The sequence below is a fragment of the Dasypus novemcinctus genome, chromosome 15 (genome assembly GCF_030445035.2).
Source record: "Dasypus novemcinctus isolate mDasNov1 chromosome 15, mDasNov1.1.hap2, whole genome shotgun sequence".
In the NCBI taxonomy this organism is placed as follows: Eukaryota; Metazoa; Chordata; class Mammalia; order Cingulata; family Dasypodidae; genus Dasypus; species Dasypus novemcinctus.
In genome coordinates, this window is record NC_080687.1 from 57,247,920 (window position 1) to 57,267,777 (window position 19,858).

The window sequence follows — 19,858 nt, forward strand, 5'->3', positions numbered from 1 at the left end:
TCTTTTAATTTTCACATTGGATATACAGAAAAAAATAATTTTTTTTTTTTCATTGGAGGGGATGAAAGGAAAAAAAGTAAATCAAGGCCTGTTATCTCTGGATAATTTTGGAAGATAAAAAATTCGGTATAATTGATAAAAACTGGTCATGAAAATATACTAGAGATTCTTGGTAAAGTCCCCACTCAATTACTTGAAAGCATGTTAAATCCCTCCCAACTGCAGCTGATTTGATATATAATCCCTGGGAGCCAGGAAGCTACTGGCCTCCCTTTGCTCTTAGGTACCATTGGCCCAACTCAGGTTTTTTGGTGTTTTCTTAGGTTCCAAAAGCATTATGATCCACTAATAACTTGAAAATGAGCCAAGAATGTAGAACATAAAAACAACTCATTTTATCAATTGTATGAAGTTCTTGGGAAATGGATAGCAAATATGAGAAGAAAATCATTTGCCTACTGCCACAAACCCTGATGCTGCCTGAGGTTGAAATGCCCCGATGATGTCTCAGTTATACTTATAGATTCTTTAATGAAACTCAAAATATTTCAGCTTCTGTCTAGAACTGCCTTATCCAAATTCCATTATAAAGTTAGAGTACTACCAACAATGATTTTTAATACCCACACTCTTGTTACATATTCAGAGAATTTCAGCTATCAAATAAATCACTAAAAACTGTACAGCCTCAATGAGAGAATGAAATACCTATAAAATAAATGTACAGTCCTCTAAATAGCCAGGGAAAACTGGAGTCCAAAGAGGTAAAATAACTTATCCACTGCCCTGCTCACTTGCTTCTTTCATGAACCTCTTTGACTCTGTGGGCTAACAAATCCTCAAGCATCAATAGCATACAATTTTAAAAACTGCCTTCTTAGATTGCCTCAATTAGCTTTCTAGTATTCTCATGGCTATTTGTCTCATCTCCCCAATTAGACTGCTAGCTCCTTGCAGTCAGAAGCTAAATACTTCTCATTTCTAACCAATGAGTGAAGTGATGGAGCCAGCAGCAACCAGGTTAGGGAAAATAACAACAGGAATTCTGCCTCTTGAGAACCACGGCATGTTAATTATAAATAAGAGGGATATGTGTTTTACCAGAATGCTGAAGACAATATGATTTATTATGTAGTATGACTCTAAACCCAATAATTGTGTTTATTATTATTGTGAGTCATGTGTAAAGTCACCTTGTAGGATCATAATAGCCTAAAGAATTTATATCAAATGAAATGTCATGGCATTTTGGTATACAACAAATACCTCTGCCACACAATTCATATAAGTAAATGCATATCTTCATCCTATCAGTGGACAGGATTTCAATACCATTTTAGACACTGGGCTTCATCCCAAAAATATACAGTTAATTCTCTGTTGGGTAAGATCCCGAAGACTGAGGCCAGTCTGAAATGAGAGGGGACTCATATTTCTCAAGCCTACAGATTACTTGAACAAGTAATTCAATGAGTAGACATTCCAGTCAGAAGCAACCACATCACTAATCAGGTCCCTTCTTCCCTAAAGTGCATTACCTACTTAGAGAAGGTCATACATGAAAATCAAAATCAATGTATGGTTAAGGTTTCTGTAGAAATACTATTACTAGCTGAATACAGCTAATAACAGTCATTAAAATTTGTTCTAAATCTATATATTTTCATTATTATGTAAGCTCAAACCAATAGATAGATAAAATAAGTCAAATGATGCTTACTAATTAATTTTAAAACTTTTTGAAGATATGGAGGCAAAGCAGCTAATTTTACCAAACTACAAAATCCAATTTAACTGCAGCTATTACTGCTACTTATTGAGAGACTCCCATATGCTAAGCTTTATAGCTTTATATCATCCAATTCTTACAGCAACCCTATAAAGTATTATTGCCCCCTTTTTACAGATGGGAACTTAGGTTAATCATTAATCAGGTTAAGTTAGTCATTCAATCATTTATCCTATTTTAAAAAATAATAATATTTGAGTTCCTTTTAAGTCTTAACCAAGCCCTTCAGTGCTGGGGATAAAATGGCAGGCAAAGCCAGACTTGGATACCAGCCCACATAGAGATTACGATACAGTGAAGAAGACAATTTTTAATCAAACAGTCATTCAATTACATGTATAGTTGTGGAGAAGAGGGACATAAGAGCAAAAGGGGGGATTTGACCTACTCAGAGAGATCAGAGAAAACTTCCTTGAGAAAAAGACTATATAAAGTAGATTTGAAAGATATGTAGGAGCTAATAAAACAAGAGTCTAGCATGTGCAAAGGCCTTGCAGGAGAGAGGCACTTTTGAGCAACTGAAAAGTGGCCTTCATAGGAGGAGGGCAGAAAACAGAGAAGGGTAGTATAATCAGAAGTTGGGAAAGGGAGAGAGGATGGTTGAATCTATATCCTAGGAGTAATCGGAAGCCAGTGGAGGACTTTAAGGCATAAGGAGATCATGATCAGATTTACCCAAAGGCACCTAGATTAAATCCAAAACCTCATCTTTTGAACTCCAAAGCCTATGGAATCTATTATAGCATTTAAGGGTTCAACCTTGGACATCACTTCCTTTAGGAATTATGGGTTTAAAAAAAAAAAACTAATTGAAGATCTAATTTCTCATTTTGCCTGCACATGATTTTAAAATCTTTAAGGGTGTGACGCAAGTATGTTTCTGCAGTATCAAACCCGGATGTGAAGAATATTTCTCAAGATGGCAAAGGGATTTTAACAAAGAAAAAACAGTAAAACTCATTCACTGACATTTCGTGGCTTCCTTGAAGTGGTTTTAAAAATGTGTTCTTGAACAACCAATCCAATGTCCACATAGAAGAGGTGGCATTGGATTGGGAAAAGTGGACATGGTGGACGATGGGTATGGGGAAAGGCAGGAAGAGATGAGAGGTGGAGGCGTCTTTGGGACATGGAGCTGCCCTGGATGGTGCTTCAGAGGTAATCACCGGACATTGTAAATCCTCACAGGGCCCACTGGATGGAATGGAGGAGAGTATGGGCCATGATGTGGACCATTGTCTATGAGGTGCAGAGGTGCCCAAAGATGTACTTACCAAATCCAATGGATATGTCATGATGATGGGAACGAGTGTTGTTGGGGGGGGAGAGGGGGGGTGGGGGGGGTTGAATGGGACCTCACATATATATTTTTAATGTAATATTATCACAAAGTCAATAAAAAAAAAAATGTGTTCTTGAAAATTAACAAGTACTAACTGCTTAAATTGAAATGACAGCCTAATACTTCATTTTATTTATTAATATACCTATATTTTTTCCAAATGCAATTTTCAGAGTAAGAAATTCATGAGTATACTTTTGGGGGGGGGGAGGTAGTTTATAAAGGGTACTTATTTGGGGTAGAAGCCTACAGTTACTAGGCCCTAAAGGGTCCAACTCAGGGTACCATAAGAGTACTTTCTCACCCAAAGTCTATTGCCACATGTTGATGTAAGGTGGTGGGTGATGTCTGCAAGGGTTCAGCCTTCCTTCTCCCTCTTAAGGTTCTGTGGTCCCAGCTTCTCCCTATCTCAGCTGTCGGTTGGCATAAGGCTTGTCATTCTCATCACCCTCCCCAGGGCTCATTTCTTTCAGGGCTCAGCTGCTCTGGTCTCTCCACTAGGTCAGCTGTAGACTATCAGGCTCATCTCTCTTCCCCGGGCCATATCTATGGAGCACTCTCTCTTCCTGCTTGTCTGCTTCAGTGTTCTCCTTCTCCGTGTAATTATGCCATGTGAGGATCTGTTTTATCCCCAAAGGAGCTGGGACTAGACACTGAGCTGCACTCTAATGATGTGGTTGGATCAGCACCCTAATCTTAACATAATTTAACCAGACATCTCAGCTGAATCTAATATAATCAAAGTGTTATCATGCCAGAGTTTACAAACATAATCTATGTTGCTTTTTGGAATTCATAAATGATATCACACTGCTACACAAGACTACAAACTTTTATCCTGGGGTTGTACATTCTCATAACTATACATTCTTTCATTCTTTTTTTTTTTTTTTTTTAGAATACTAGTAAGTTTATTTTGGTGCATAGTTTGTTTCCCAATCCTGAGGACTTTGGGATGGTGAAGCCCACTCCAACATTAATTAAAGGGGGCTTCTATCCCATATATCCAATGGATGGGACTCTCCTGCTTGCAGCTGTAGGCACTCCGGATTCCATGGTACATTGTTTCTCCATCATCTCTTCCCCATTAGTAGTCCTGGGTGAGTCCACTAACTGGAGAGTAGGTGTTGCAATTTCATTGAGATTCAGGGCTTAGCTGGCTCATGGATAGCACAAAGATTTAAGTTTCTTGGAGTATACCTACAAACTCTAGTACTAATTATACATTCAAATAGAAGGACAGAAGAGTCATGCATAGGGAAAACACTGCTGAGTCAAACTCTGTCACACTGGGGAGCATAAATACCAGATTAGGGCCCACTGGCAAGGACCAAATTCCTGAGCTATCTGCCCTGACTATAGTGTCTGGATGTCTCCATATTCCTGAGGAGCTTCGCTATTTGGGGTAGTATCTATGCTGTCAATGAGATCCTGTTGAGATGTGCATAAGTGCTACCTCTGGAATGGCCTCCTGACTCACTTTGAAGTCTCTTAGCCGTACAAACTCTCTTTGTCTTTAGCTTTTCTGCCTCATGAGTATACTTTTAACTATACTATCTACCAACCCATCATCAGCCTGTTTATTAATTTGTTATATATTTTAGAAATGGGTATTCCCTTAGCTTTCCTTTCAAATACATAAAATTTCCATAATTTCTTTTTTCACTTGATAAACACATACTATTTCAGCTATTAAAAATCATGACCTTAAAAAATCATGGCCTTGCAAACTTGTTTCAGTCACTTCCTGATAATCATGAAAAACACTGGTAATTTCCCGGGCAACAGAATGACTCTTAAAATCTGTCATTAAAAAATTTAGGTGCCATACTAATGAAAGAGGTTGTTGATGTAGGAGGAGTGGGGGCAGTGGGGAGTGGGGTATATGGGAACCTCTTATATTTTTTTAATGTAGCATTTTTGTGATCTATATTTTTTTTAAAAAAAAGAAAAGAAAAATAAATTTTTAAAAAATTTAGGCAGCAAATGAGCGCCCCCCTCCCACATGGAAGGTCCAGTGTTCAGTTCCTTGTGCCCCCTAACGAAAACAAACCAACAACTAGGGAGTGGACATCAAGCAAAAACAATAAGCAGACAACGAGCAGACAACAAATAAACAAAAAACAAAGAGGAAGGCAACAAACAAAAAAACAATAAGCAGACAATAAACAAAAACAAAATGAGAAGGGAGCAGATGTGACTCAAGCAGTTGGGCGCTTGCCTCCTACATAGGAAGTCCCTAGTTCAGTTCCCAGTGCCTCCTAAAGAAAAAAAAAAGATGATGAGCAAAAAAACCAAGCAGACAATGAGTATAAACAATGAGCAAAAACAATGAGCAAACGGACAATAGAGACATCTTGGGGAAGAGGGGTTTTAGAAACTCTTAACTTGTTTTAACAAAATTAGGACTTGAAAACTATTCACTTATTTTAATTACTTTCCTAAATTTCATTCATTCATTCAAAAGCATTTATTGAGTGTCTAATGTTTACAGAGATCAGCATGAAGAACAAGATGGCGAAGAATCTTCTATTTCAATTCCAGGCCCAAACAAATAAGTCCAAGGCAACCCTGATAAAAAGTCCCCAGGTTCCTGGAGTAATCTCTTTTTGAAGAACCACACCCAACACAGAATATGTATAAAAAAGCTGTATTTTATCTAAACCTCAAATGATTCAGGATTCACTATGAATTCAAAACATTTCCTGTCCAAAGGAACAAACAAATTAAAACTGTGTGCAATCATATCCCTTTGACCAAATTGAACATTTTTAGATCTTGATCTGTTAACTGCTATTCATACAAAGCTGGCTGGTAGGCTCAATACCGTGGCATCTGGACAATACAGATGGCTATAGTAGAATCTATCTGACTACCACTTCCTTAGAGAACAAACTGAACATTCTCTAAAAGTATCCAAGTGACACTTTTGATCAAGTGTCACTGCTATTATGCTTGTCCAGTACTTTCCAAATACTAATTCTAAGCTGTGATTTTCACCTACATGAAGCTATAAAATCAGGGTTAAAAAGATTCCTGAACAAAAGCGATTATATGTTTAAAAAACAAACAAACCTAGAGTGATTCAGAGAAAGGCAAAGTAAGAATGCACTGTCTCGACAGATTAGACTTTGCACCCATCACTCTCACAAAAGAAGTTTGATCTTCAAGGGACAAATATATTGGAAATACAATGAGAAATATGTTGGCCAGCAAGGAAACTGTTTCAGGTTGGTTACAGAACTCCAGTTCAAATCTGATTTTGCACAAATGTAGTAAGAATGTGTGAGACTCCAGAAGGAAGATTCGTTGATTAGCCACTAGAAAGCACCGGGTGGATTTCAGTTGACTATAAGATCTCTGACTCTACAACCAGCAGACACAGCAACTGCAGCAACAAGCAGAGCTGCAATGAGCAGATGTAGCCAGCAGGGAGCAGAAATGGCTCAAGTAGTTGGGCACTCACCTCTCACATAGGAGGTCCAGGGTTCAGTTTCTGGTGCCTCCTAAAGGAGACAACCAGGAGACAGAGGAGGGAGCCATGGGGGAGGGGGGGAGGGGGTGGGAGGTGGAGACAAAAGAAAAAACATTTTTTAAAATCTCTGAAAACGACCAGACCAAAAGAAGCATCCAGCCCAAGGTCTACTCATTGGGACCACTGCCCCTTATCGTAGGATAACTCCAGCTCCTTCCCCCAGTTTAGTTCCGGATAAAGAAAGTTAGATCCTGAGATAAAATGTTCTAGTCCTCCAAAGGTCTAGATAAGAACTCTAGCGGTCTACTTTGAATTCCTTTGTATCTTTTATTGCAGCCATTCCTAATCCGCCCCCCCCCCCCCAGAGACTATCAACAGAATCCAAGATATCAAAGCAATTCAAAAAGGGCTGCCTCTAGAACTTTGCTGAACACATTTGAAAAAGGGCTTCATTGTGAGGATATACCGACCATTCTATCATTATTCGTAAGTATATCTTACAAAATTTTAGCCCGTCACATGAGAATCAATTTGGGGGGACTACACACCAAATTGTGCGCATGCATGCAAATTTAACTCCTCTTTTGGATTATAACTCACTAAATAAACCTTTTGTGGCACAACACAATAGCCCCTTACACTAAATGAAAGTAAACGTAAATAAGAAAGCATCCAACAGATTTGTTTTTACCTTGTGCATCAATCATAGGTTAAATGTTTTCCCCACCAGTGTGCTGGATGGTAGGGGGGAAAGAGGGGAACTAGATGGCAGTGAATTCCTTTTAGCTCACGGAAGATGAATAGGAATTCTTAGATTCTTCTTTATTGACGCAATAAAAATGTAAGGTGCTCTAACAAGTCGGAAAATCCTAACGTAAATTCCATTTTATACTTTGATCCCTGACCACGTGTCTCCTCAAAGCTCCTGCAGAGCTGGTAGAACAGCATAGGCACAACTGTCTCGGAAGAAGCACAACCTGGCTTTGGTCCCCAGAACTTTGTTCTTGTTAAAAACGAGGGTTCTTGAGTTCTTAACCTAAGTACGTCATCTCGCGTTCTAAACGAACTCACTCTGCGGTCCGAGGAAAGGATATGGAAAACTACCTTTTGTGGCGATTACATTATAAAAGTGTTTTTACTCTTTCTGAACCACCCGGCCTAATGCACATTTTGTAAGGCAATCTTGCCTGCCGAGGTCGAGAGCTCGGGGAGAAAGCAGCCGCAGCCCAGCGCCAGGCGGGCGCCACCTGGTGGCCAGACTGGGCCGAAAGCGCAACCACGACTGTTCACCCCCGGCTCAAAGAACTTTGGCGGCCGGTGCGGGGGAGGCCTCGCCACAAGGCGCCTGCACCTCCTGCGACACCACGGAAAAGGCCGACGTGTCCTCGACCATCCTTACCCGAGGGGTGGGGGAACGCCGGCCAGCGTCCGGAAATAACGCTCGCCACTTCCCTCTGCCGTCTCTGGTTCCAAACCCCGGGCGAAGGGGAAGAGCCCTGGAGAAACATGGAGAAGGTAGAGGAGAGTGCATCGAGGCTGGGAACGCGCGGAGGTCATTCTAGACCCAGAGCTCGGGAGAAGCCTGTGAATGCCAGGGTAGTTGCGAACCGGTGTGGACTGGAGGTGGGCCCAAGGGAATCAGGCACCACTTTTTCCTACCACTGTTTCAAGAATTTCTAAAGCTGCTTGGGGTCAAGATCGCAGGTGCTCCTCGAGAGCAGCCACTTCCCTATAAAGTAAAAACATTTTTTTAAGCCACTACATAGAATGAAATATTAGGAGTATGTGTTTTACATTTCCCACTGGTGCGTCCACGTGGAAACACGTTTCTGAGAGTAAATGAGCAGCAGCTAGAACAGAGCACATGTAGATGTTTTCCATATTTGTATTTCTATTTATTTTAAGTAGGAGAGTACAGTCAGCCTTCAAAATAGTATCAAAACAAAAAAGGTTCTGGAAGTTAAGAAGACTCGGGAATGTAGTTATTTTCCAGGAGAAAACCTGCAGTGGAACATGAACCTATTTCAAAAGCCAGTAAGGTCGTCCTCCTTAATGCGTGCATTACTGAATTAACTAATTTTAAAATGGCTTAGATTGCACTGCGTCAAACAAAACATTAAAAACGAGCTTCAAAAGCCTCCATTCATGGTAAACCTTCCTTTAAAAAATAAAAACGAATATTAAACCGAAAAACTACCAATCGACACAATCAAACGCAAATTCCAGCAAGACCAGAAGGGACCCGCAACCCGAATCTGCATTCCCCGATCCTCCAGTACCCGTCTCTGGGGTGGGGGAGGCGGTTTGTGCTGGTGCCTGGTGTATAATCGGGTTAATCCAGGAGACAAAGAATAAACCAATAGCCCTCCCACCTCACTTCCCGCTCCCCTCCCCCTTCTCCGCCGGTCGCCTCCTCGCGGGGGAGAACCGAAAAGGAGAGAGGTGGTCTTGAAATTGATTCCGGAAAAAGTCTTAAAACCTGCAAAATCTGCAACTTGTTTTTAACGCTAACATTGCAAGTCGGGATTCGTTTTAAATGTTCAGTTCCCTTTCCTAGCTGCGAGGAGAAAGTTCCGTAAACCAGAACAAGCCTATGGCTCGTCCTCATGGCCTCTGGGAAAACCTTAAAGTGAGTATTTCCTGGCAACTAGATAAACTGACCCCGCCGTGGCCAGCCGAGCCCCGCGGGCGTCCCGCGTGACGACGCCCGGGCGGCAGGACCGTCCTGGGGACGCGCGGGGCGGCGCGGTTGCCCTTTTGAATGCCTCCTGCGGCTCGGAGCGCTGGCGGGCGCTGGAGTGTGAGTGAATGTAGCCCCGCGGAGCCAATGAGCTGGGACCGGATGCGATATATCCTCTGGGACAACAACTGCTCTGTTCCGCCTCGGATCCACATGACGCCATTTACTGCTGCCGCGGCCGCCGCAGAGCTCCCTGCCTCCTCCGGAAAGGCGAGGGCGCAGGCCAGCGGCGAGCCCCCCCGGCCGGGCCCCAGACCCTCCTCCTCCTTTACCTCCTCCTCCTCCGCCCCCACCGCCCCCACCTCGGCCTCGCGGCCGCGCCTCCGCAACGCCCAGTCTGCACGGCCAAGAGCTGCGCGCCGGAGCGCGAGCGGAGGAGAGGGGCCGGCGGAGCGCGCAGCGCCCAGGCCCCCGCGCCCGCCCGGCCCGCGCCCCCGCGTCCCCGCGTTGCCTCAGCTCCGACGCTGCCGGGGCCGCACGCCTGGGCGAGTTGGCTCTAGGTTCTCTGTAGGGCCGTTTTCTTTTCTCGTTTGCTCATCAGCCACGGAAAAGGACTCGCCGCGGGCGCTTCGGCCTCCTATTCATTGAGAAAAAGAGGAAATACTCCGCGTGCGCTCCGGTGGAAGAGGGGAGTCGCCTCCAGCTCGAACCCCGGTGTGTTCACTGGCGGGCAACTTGGCTCCGGATTTTCATTTCTTTTTCCCTCCCGCCTATTGCTCTGAACTTGGACAGAAGCGGTTTGGAAAGAAGGGGGGTTAGTTTGCATCGGGCTGGATTTAATTGCACATCGCAGGAAGAAGAGAATCCAAGGGACAGGGGTTGGTGCAAAGCCGCGATCACGGTGAGGCGGGTTTGACTCTTCCCCTCTGTCGCCGTAGCCGGCGCGTAGGAGGCAACATGGAGTAGGTGCTGCGAGACCGGGAGTGGGGTTCATTAATTCTCGGGTCTCCCTTTCTCTAATCCCCTAAATCCCATCCACCCCCTGCCTCCCGGGGATCCGGGGTGGCTGCTCGCGAATCTGTCTTGCTCCGGGCACGAACTGCTTCGGTGGGGGTCTGCGGTGCGTGTCCCGCGCTGTGTCCCCGCGCCCTCCCCAACCTGGCGACCCCGCGCGCCCGCGCTCTGGGGGTTGGGGCGGCGGACGGCTTGCCAGGATTCTGTTCCCAGCTCTGCGAGGGCCGCGAATTCAACGCTGAAAGCGGGAGAGAAGGGCAACGCTGTTTTCCAGGTCGCAGTTGCAGGCGCCCGGATTTATAACCTGTTCCTTCTTTCTGGGGAAGGCAAGTCCTGAACGAGGTTGTGCCGAGGCAGAGTCGCTGGCCGGGCCGAGAGCGCGCGGGTTGCTCGCCTTACGGGGTCCACGAGACCGGGCGTGTGGGAAAGGGGCTGGGAGCATGGGTGGAGAGAGCCCCCGCCTCTGCGTGGTGTGGATGGAGACGATCCCGGGGCCAGTGGGGGACCGTCGCCCTACCCGGCGCCGGGTCTCTGCGGTTCGGAAGTGCAGCATTCTCTTTTCCGTTCTTCGTGGTCAGCCTGGGTCACCCTTTTTATTTTTGGAAGGTTGGGCTGACCCAACACAGGAAGAAAGTCATCAAGTGGTAGAGATCGTTTTCCATTATCGGAAAATAGGTCACAATAGAGGCTATTTTCAATTTCCTTTGAAGACTGATCTACTTTCTTGTTGTTACTATTTTTTAATTTCGGAATCTTGTGTTTTTACAAAGCGGTTTCTGTGTCGGTTTGCCCCACCCTAGTGCTGAAGTCTTCGCCCCCCGCCCCCAATCGTAGTCTGCTCACACACTGTTCTTAGTGGGAGTTTCAGAGCCCTTTAAAAGCTGGGGGAGACTTAGGGACCGCAGAGTGGTTGGTGGAGGGCAGTGGGGATACGAAGAAGGCAGCCAGAGCGCGGCAGAAGACACGTTATTTAAGAAACAATTATTTTTTTTTAAGATGCTGCTTTCCGCTGCAAGCAAATCTGCCCCCGAAAGTTTTCAGCCCAAAGATCTGGATACTGCACGTCAGTCATGTGCTGCGGGGCCTTGAAAAGTGCCCTCTCATAAGAATTTTTTTCTCTAGACCAGAAGGGGATAAGCGTGTTCAGATTGCTGGCAGTGCCAGCTTCGGTCAGTGTTTAGTGGAGTCGCTGTGTGCGTGGGTTAAACCTTGGTGTCTGAACTGTGTTATCAGAGCCAAGGCTCTCTTCCTCTCTGCAGCGGTGCTGGAAACTTCTGCCCTGCGTTCGAGGGCCTTTGCAAAACACCCTGCTGTGAGCTGAATGGCCTCCACCTGGGGGTGGAGTGGCTCTCGTTGGCGGCTGGACGCCAGTTACCTGAACTGAGGGTTGATTTAAGCGGGGGTAGGGGGACGGGGCATGTGTTCTCCTGCGTTTTGTGAGAAGTCCCCTTCCGAGATGCTCTCGCCCCCCCGCTCGCCTGTCGATCTCTGGAACTTGCGCAGGGGGAGGGGGGGCAGCTGGTGTCTGGGGAGTGTCATTCCGCCCCGAAAAAGTCCCCCGGGGTTCCGCCTGGGTCCCACCTGCTGGGGACCGTGTTGGGGCGCAGATAGAGCAGATAAGCCGAGAGAAAGCAGTGAACTACGTTGTCTTACCTGCTTTTCTGTTGGAGGCGAGGAGATCCGGTTTCCAGCTTTGCCTTATTCCGAATTGGGAGGAGTGTGTCACCTGCTTTGATCCCTGTGGCTCTTTCCTTTCTAAGCGGAGGTTGGGTAATGGTCCGTTTTTGCTCATTTTACTGTTGCTTTTCATGTAGACTTGGAAAAGGGGGTGATAGTTTTGAAACTTAGAGGGATTGCAGTTTAAATGACTCTTTTCAGAATGCATTCAGATGTGACACGTCTTTTTTAATCACTTTGTTAATGTTCCCAACTATAAACGTTTTTGGAAATGGGCAAATCAGTTACGATTTTGACATAATTAATTTCTAAAACCGGGAGAAGAGTAATCATTTAGCTACAGATTTTAAGTTTTTCTCCCTATGCTGTCAGGCTGTAAAATATTCTCACGTAGTTGGAGAGTTGAAAATAAGTTCTTGTCTTGTGGGTTATTGTTTAAGTTTGACTTAATGTGTTTCTGGCACCCAATGGGATTTAAATTGACTTGTTTTTAATTCTATAACTTTGTGCTGCTTTATAGTTACTAGATAATGGCATGATTTATGTAAGATTTTTCTTACTTGAGGTTAAATATTTACTTGTTTATGTGTCATATTCATCCTACAGAGGTTGAAAAAACCTTAGAATACTGAATAAATCATAGTCCAAGGTATTTGATGTAAAAGCAGAATTTAAAGTAAAGCCTAGAAATCAAAGACTGCATTTCTAGATATTTAAGACAAATATGACCACTACAAATTTCAACCTATTTCAAATTTTGAAAAGGTATTCAACTTTTTAAAACGTTGGTAGCAATGTTGTATTGAAATTCCAACATTAATTTCTTGCAATTTTTACATCAGATCTGAACTTGGCAATTTATGTTCATTTGAATAAGGAGTTATTTATGTGATTGAAACAAAGATCGGCATTGTGTCGCTGCACATCATGGGATTAAAGAATTGTCAGTACCCAGCAATACGTTTTACTGTTTGGTGCATCTATTGATCTTATGGCTATACTAATACTTCCCCACCCCCACTTCATTTTAAATCTTGTTTCTCAAGGGTAAGTGGGAAGCAAAGAGTCAGTTCAGATGGGTGGCGAGTGGGGAGTATCCTAGAGTGTAAACCGATCTCTTTCCTCTTAGTTTCCCCAGGAGTTCAGATGTGTTCTAAGCCTGCTGGAGTGACCACACTTCCAAGACCCGATGGAGGCCAGAGCTCAGAGTGGCGGGTCACAGCCCTTGCTGCAGACACCCCGTGACAGTGGCAGGCAGCGTGGGGAGCCCGACCCCAGGGATGCCCTCACCCAGCAAGTGCACGTGTTGTCTCTGGATCAGATCAGAGCCATCCGCAATACCAATGAGTACACGGAGGGACCTACCGTGGTCCCAAGACCTGGGCTCAAGCCTGCCCTTCGTCCCTCCACACAGCACAAACATGAGAGACTCCACCTGCCCGAGCACCGCCAGCCTCCCAGGCTCCAGCCCTCCCAGGTCCATTCTTCTGTGCGAGCCCCTCTGTCCAGGTCCATCAGCACAGTCAGCTCAGGGTCTCGGAGCAGTGCAAGGACAAGTACCAGCAGCAGTTCCTCTGAACAGAGACTGTTGGGGTCATCCTTCTCTTCGGTGCCAGTTGCTGATGGAATAATCCGGGTGCAGCCCAAATCTGAGCTCAAGCCAGGTGAGCTTAAGCCGCTGAGCAAGGAAGATTTAGGCCTGCATGCCTACAGGTGTGAGGACTGTGGCAAGTGCAAGTGTAAGGAGTGCACCTACCCGAGGCCTCTGCCGTCAGACTGGATCTGCGACAAGCAGTGCCTTTGCTCAGCCCAGAACGTGATTGACTATGGGACTTGTGTGTGCTGTGTGAAAGGTCTCTTCTATCACTGTTCTAATGATGATGAGGACAACTGTGCTGACAACCCATGTTCTTGCAGCCAGTCTCACTGTTGTACACGATGGTCAGCCATGGGTGTCATGTCCCTCTTTTTGCCTTGTTTATGGTGTTATCTTCCAGCCAAGGGTTGCCTTAAATTGTGCCAGGGGTGTTATGACCGGGTTAACAGGCCTGGATGCCGTTGTAAAAACTCAAACACAGTTTGCTGCAAAGTTCCCACTGTCCCACCCAGGAACTTTGAAAAACCAACATAGCATCATTAATCAGGAATATTACAGTAATAAAGGATTGTTCCCTTTTTTTTTTTTTTTAACACATATGCAACCAACTAAACAGTTATAATCTTGGCACTGTAATAGAGGGTTGGGATATTCTTTGCTGCTTGCAGTGAGATGCTTTTTTTTGTCTGTGTGCCATTTTAACTGATAGGCTTGTTAGAACTGCGGAGCTCAAAATATGAGATATGGAACTTGGTGACCCGCATATTGCATAAGCTAAAGCAACTCAGACACTCCTAGGCAAGTTTTGTTTGTGAATAGTACTTGCAAAATTTGTAAATTAGCAATTGACTTTTTTTCCATTCTTTTCTCCAGAGATAATGTGCTATATTTTTGTATATACAATAATATTTGCAACTGTGAAAAACACGTTGTGCCATACTACATGGCACAGTCACAAAATATTATACTAATATGTTGTACATTCGAAAGAATGTGAATCAATCAGTATGTTTTTAGATTGTATTTTGCCTTACAGAAAGCCTTTATTGTAAGACTCTGATTTCCCTTTGGACTTCATGTATATTGTACAGTTACAGTAAAATTCAACCTTTATTTTCTAATTTTTTCAACATATTGTTTAGTGTAAAGAATATTTATTTGAAGTTTTATTATTTTATAAAAAAAGAATATTTATTTTAAGAGGCATCTTACAAATTTTGCCCCTTTTATGAGGATGTGATAGTTGCTGCAAATGAGGGGTTACAGATGCATATGTTCAATATAAAATAGAAAATATATTAACGTTTGAAATTAATCTGAGCTGTTTTGTCTTATTTTACCTTTGTTTCTTGAAGTGAAAAAAAAGCACATTTTATATAAAGGCTAGCATTTTAATGATACAGTTTTGCTTATTTATCAGATTTCTTTTATGATTGCTACTTTAAAGTAAAGTGGAGATTTGCTGGTTTCCAGAGATAATTCTAGCAGTTGAGAAATAACATTTGACTCACTTATCTGTATTAATCATGAGAGTTTATTTTGATTTGATTTTTTTCTATATGTTTCTTTTTTTGCCTTTGTTTTTGCAAATTTGCTTTCTTGCCTTTGTTTTGCAGGGTTTAAAAAAAAAACCTCAGCACAGATTTAATCAGGGACTACCATAAAGATTAACATTTAGACTTTTTCTATGCAGATAGTATTCCATCATTAAGAATGAAAGCCGTGAGGATAATTCATGACCAGAAAAAAACAAGTTTAGTTCAACAAACGTTTGGAATGTCCTCTGTGCTTTAGACATTGATTATACACAAATCAATTCTTATGATTGAGGCAGATACATTTTCTTGACTTGGCTGATCATAGCTTTGTTTTTTCCAAACTTTTTTGTTCTAGATCTGTAAGTTCACTTTGATACCAAATACCTTATATTAAAAAAGACATGAAAAATAATATATAACTTTCATCTGACCAGTATTTGATATCATGAAGTTTCATCCTATGTTTAATTTAGGCCCAAGGAGGCCAATTTAGGGCCCTGTCATCAATCAAAGCCATAAAATTGTTAGATTTTACCCTAGGATGCTCTGATAAAAACTCAATGTGTTTACTATTGTCTTTTGGGAGCAAAACACTGCAAGCTTTTACAAGCCCGTCTTGACAAATATTAGTTGTTTTTAATTTGTAATAAGTCACTTGATTAATCTGTGGCTGGTGTGTGTGTGTTTCTCTGAAAGGCAAACCGTTTGCTGCCAAGAATCACCGGAAGTCTAGGAAATGATTTACCTGTCATTATTGTTTAAGCTCTTGTTTCCTGTTCTGAGGCTCCTTTTCTTAGGCCAAGAGGTCTTAGTACAAGTTGTCCTCTGTTTTGTTTTATTTTTAATTAGTTTTCAAGGAACTATATAGCCTCCAAAACTCAGGTATGACTATAAAGACTTTCAGTTTCCTCTGAATTTCCTTCAAAAAACCACAAAGTTAAATTCATTCAGAAATTACTTATTCTAAGTTTCAACTTTGGGATGCAAAATATTGTGATTCTAATACTTAAATTTAACCCTCGTGGTCTAGGAGGAATTAGAATAGCAGAGAATAGGGCAGGTGCCATATTCTCTGCAGTTGTCTAGATTTTAGATTTTCTTTGGTATAGAAATTGTGAGAGACTTTTTTTTAACTGCATAGGGACTTTGCAAAGTACGTTCTATAGACAAATTACAACAGATAAAATTGGAGTGTTTTTTAAAAGGTAGATTAAGAACCCTTCCAAAGTTACTGAATCAGAATCCCTGATGGTATGGCATAGGAAATAGTTTTTTAACTATTTCATGAGTGATTATACAGTTTGAAATCTGATATGAATCATAATTCACCAGTGTGAATATTAAAACATAATGATAACCAATTGAAGTTAGAATAAGATTGATGTAAGAGTATATAAGTCTTGATGAAAATAATTGGCGTAAAGATAAATAGAAAAATTGGATTTCTCAAGGAGCTTCCAACCTATTACATGTTGAGTTTATAAACTGGTAGAGTTCTTTGGGATTTGGAAATTGTTTATATCTAAACAGATGGAAAATACCTTTTTCATTCAGTGTGTTCAAGAAGAGAGATGAGTTTTTAAAATGTTACTTGCAAGTTTTATGTCTAAAGACCTGGGATATGGAAGAAAATCTACCTCAAGTTCTCAATTTCCATTTAAAATTCATGAAAATTCATATTGTAAATACAATGAGGTCACCATCCGGTAGCCAATTTTGTATGCGATAAAACAAATACAGCAGACATGCCAATCAAAGACTGTTGAACATTTAGGGGAACTTCAATAATTTTTGCTTTTTGGCTTTTGATTTTAGAAATGTGCATTATCAATATTTGAGATTCCTTTAAGAATGACTGTCAATTTGATTTTGTTACGTAAGACATTCATTTTTGTTTTCTGAGGAGATTTTAAGGCCCTGCCAACTTTCTGCCATGTTGGAACATGCCCTGGGGATTGCCTGTGAAAGAAGGTAGCCAAAACCCAGTGGAGTTCAACCAAACTTTTTGCATAAGTTTTGTGGTTTTGTTTTTGTTTTTGTTTTTTTCAGGAGAAACCAGGGATCCGGGAATTGAACTCAGGATCTCATATGCGTAACTTTTCCTTCAACACACTAGAGGACATGACTCCAGAATATTTGTTAAGATACTGGTGATGTCAAATACATAAATTTGCTCTTTGCATTGTGCTATGAGGTATTCGACAGGCAGTTGGCTTGTTTGATGTAATTTGTTAGCTTCTGAGCATCTAGGACAGAGGTTGTCTTCCTAAATGTGCAGAAGGCCAAGTGTACCTGTTTGAATTGTGTAGATCAAAAATAAGCCTATCTGCTTTTCATGTATGAGGTCCCGGTTTCAATCCCCAGTACCTCCTTAAAAAAAAAATGAGTTTATCATCTTTAAATTAGTAAAGAAAAACGAGTAGTAACTAGCCCCATCAGTGCTACATCCGTATCCGTTCTTTGGCGTCCAGTATCTAGTAAGGTAAAAGTCATCAATTTCTACTTTAAATTTAGGCAATTGCCTCACTTCTCTCCCCTATATCCTAACTCCCCATTGCATTTGGACCAGAGCATAATTTTAAAATAAGGCCTATCTGATTTGGCTCAGCTGATCATCAGAGTGAAGCTATACATCTGAAATAGCTAATTATTGCTTTGGCCATTCACAGGAAGATAAGCCAAGCAGACTAAACTGACTGGATTTTATTGGATGCCAGTCCTCACACCCCACTCCTTTTCTGGATGGGAATATTCACAAGAATTGGAGTAATGGTGCTATTGTGCTTTTTTTTTATATCATGAGAGACAACCATTAAACGGGAATACCACTGATTATACTACACCTCTGGCTAAAGCTAAACAAAATACTAGTTTAACTTAGAACCAAAGCAAAACGCTTGCTAGCAAATGTTTCACGTTTTTTAATTAATACTGCAGCTTGATCTAAAGAAATTTTAAAAGCCAGTTACTTTGGCAAATGACTTTTTTTTTTTTTTAAATAAACGATTAAAGGAGATTATAATGAAGCCTGTCACTTTGGCCTCTGTCTTGACTAGATGGGACACGTAAGACTTGAGCAAACCTTACAGGAGTTTATTGCTCAAAACAGTTGCTAATACACAGAGAAGTATAATTTGGCTTAATACAAGAAGCCCTGTGATATGGAATTTGAGCACCAAAACAATTTGGCATTTTTATTTAACATTTATTTTTTAATGTCTTGCTTACAAATCATAGGACTAGATCTAAGGCAAAAGGAAAGAGTTAGCAATTCTAATGCAAGAAGGTCATTTGTAAGTATGGTAAAAGCAAGATGCAATAGATGTAGAATTCGGGGAAACCATTGATTCATTTTCAGTAAGGAGTTTGGTCTCCATGTCTTTGAAATGCTTGCAGCTATTTCAATAGTCAAGAATTTCTGCTAAAAGAGATGTACCAAAATCAGTAATGCTCACTAAATAAAACAAGTCATGTTCATATTTTAAATCCTAAATAAAATGTTGGAAATGTTTTTGGGCAACAATATTTGGGCAGCTGTATTTTGCTATGTTTATTCTTAATTTTAAGACTTTTGATTCGCTAAAAGCCTCTCTTTTAAGAACTACAGATGGAAAAAAAAATACATTGTTAAGAGATATAAATAAGAAATAAATTGGGAAGGCTCTTCTATTGTTCTTGCTAGAATTTGCTTCTGTTATTAACCAGCAATTTTAGCTAGCTTCTGCAACTAAAGAAGGATGAAAAATTGTGAGGCATAAAATTAGGGATCGTTAAGATGTGAAAAAAATGAAATGTATTAAGTGATAGTGTGAAAGTGGTTGAGCTTTGGAGTAATTCTTCCAGTGCTACAGTACAATGTCTGCTCAAGCCCACATGGCTCTCAAGACATCTCCAGCAGCTAAACTGGATTTTGTACCCCAAAATAATATCTAATTTATTGGCTTACATCAAGAGAGCTTGCAGTCATGCAGGACTCTGGTAAATATCATATGTGTCATCGTTCATTGCCCCAGGTTCTTAACAGGCTTAGTGTGCCCTTCCCAGTCGCAATCCCAGCTTTCCTGCTCTGAAGTAGGCTCAGGTGCAGGGCAGCTGGCCCGAAAAAACTGCTCCTGAGATTTCCATTTGAAAGACTCATCTTTTCACATTTTGAACAGCATATAAAGTGCATATCAAATAGCCAATGTGAACATAGCAAAGCCTTGTGATGTGCAACATAGCATGTGCTGAGCAGTATAGCACATACAGAGCTTTGGGATAAATTTAGTTCCTGCTGTTTGCAGGACTAATTACTAGGACATCCCAGGAGACGTTTGTATCTGACCCTCACTCTACCAAGGAACTGGCTCCGGGACCATGAGCAGCCAGAGCATTAATATTTGCATTTTTTAAGTCATCTCTATTCTGACTTTCACAATCAAGATGGAAATAGATCAATTTAGTTCCAAATGTTTGTTAATACTATAAACTTAAACTTTGGAAATACTGAAAGTATTCTTTTTTTCCAGCTCATTGGTTTGATTCTAATTATCTGTGAAAAGTCAGAAGAAAAGAATCCAATAAAGGTAATGTCTGCAAAAGGACTTGAATGACTCTTCAAAATTGGGGTAGTGGATAGGAGTCTACAGACAGCAGGGTGTGGAAGAAAAAGGAACTTGTCCAGGTAGAAGAAAAAGAACATGCAATAGTCAATGGAGCAGAAAGGGAAGTTAACAGTACCAAGTGTGGTCTTAGCATAAGGCGGGA

At 41.8% G+C, this 19,858-nt stretch overlaps 1 protein-coding gene and 1 long non-coding RNA gene across 7 annotated transcripts in view; one reads left to right on the forward strand and one right to left on the reverse strand.

Annotated features, from left to right (window-relative positions):
• LOC139436530 (uncharacterized) overlaps positions 1–12,038 on the reverse strand; it is a 72,777-nt gene extending 60,739 nt beyond the window's left edge. For 2 of the 3 annotated variants that reach the window (XR_011645820.1, XR_011645819.1), the window contains exons 1-3: positions 11,954–12,038; positions 8,006–8,102; positions 6,598–6,637 (exon numbers count right to left, since the gene is read on the reverse strand). This is a non-coding gene — a long non-coding RNA (uncharacterized lncRNA). The remainder of the gene's footprint in view (positions 1–6,597; positions 6,638–8,005; positions 8,103–11,953) is intronic. The other variant, XR_011645818.1, reaches the window with a different exon arrangement.
• On the forward strand, positions 9,510–14,889 carry SPRY2 (sprouty RTK signaling antagonist 2). 4 transcript variants are annotated; one of them, XM_058276512.1, is made up of 2 exons: positions 9,510–10,000; positions 13,107–14,889. In XM_058276512.1, the coding sequence occupies exon 2, from the start codon at positions 13,167–13,169 to the stop codon at positions 14,106–14,108; it is 942 nt and encodes a 313-aa protein (XP_058132495.1). In that variant the 5' UTR covers positions 9,510–10,000; positions 13,107–13,166; the 3' UTR covers positions 14,109–14,889. The 4 variants fall into 4 exon arrangements, with proteins under 4 accessions (XP_058132495.1, XP_004448826.1, XP_058132494.1 ...); XM_004448769.4 differs by having other exon boundaries at positions 9,517–10,187; XM_058276511.1 differs by having other exon boundaries at positions 9,724–10,626.
• The last annotated feature ends 4,969 nt before the right edge of the window (positions 14,890–19,858 follow it).

Excerpts from the sequence above, each read along its gene's own strand:
- SPRY2 (XM_058276512.1), top strand. The coding sequence starts at position 13,167 with ATGGAGGCCAGAGCTCAGAGTGGCGGGTCACAGCCCTTGCTGCAGACA.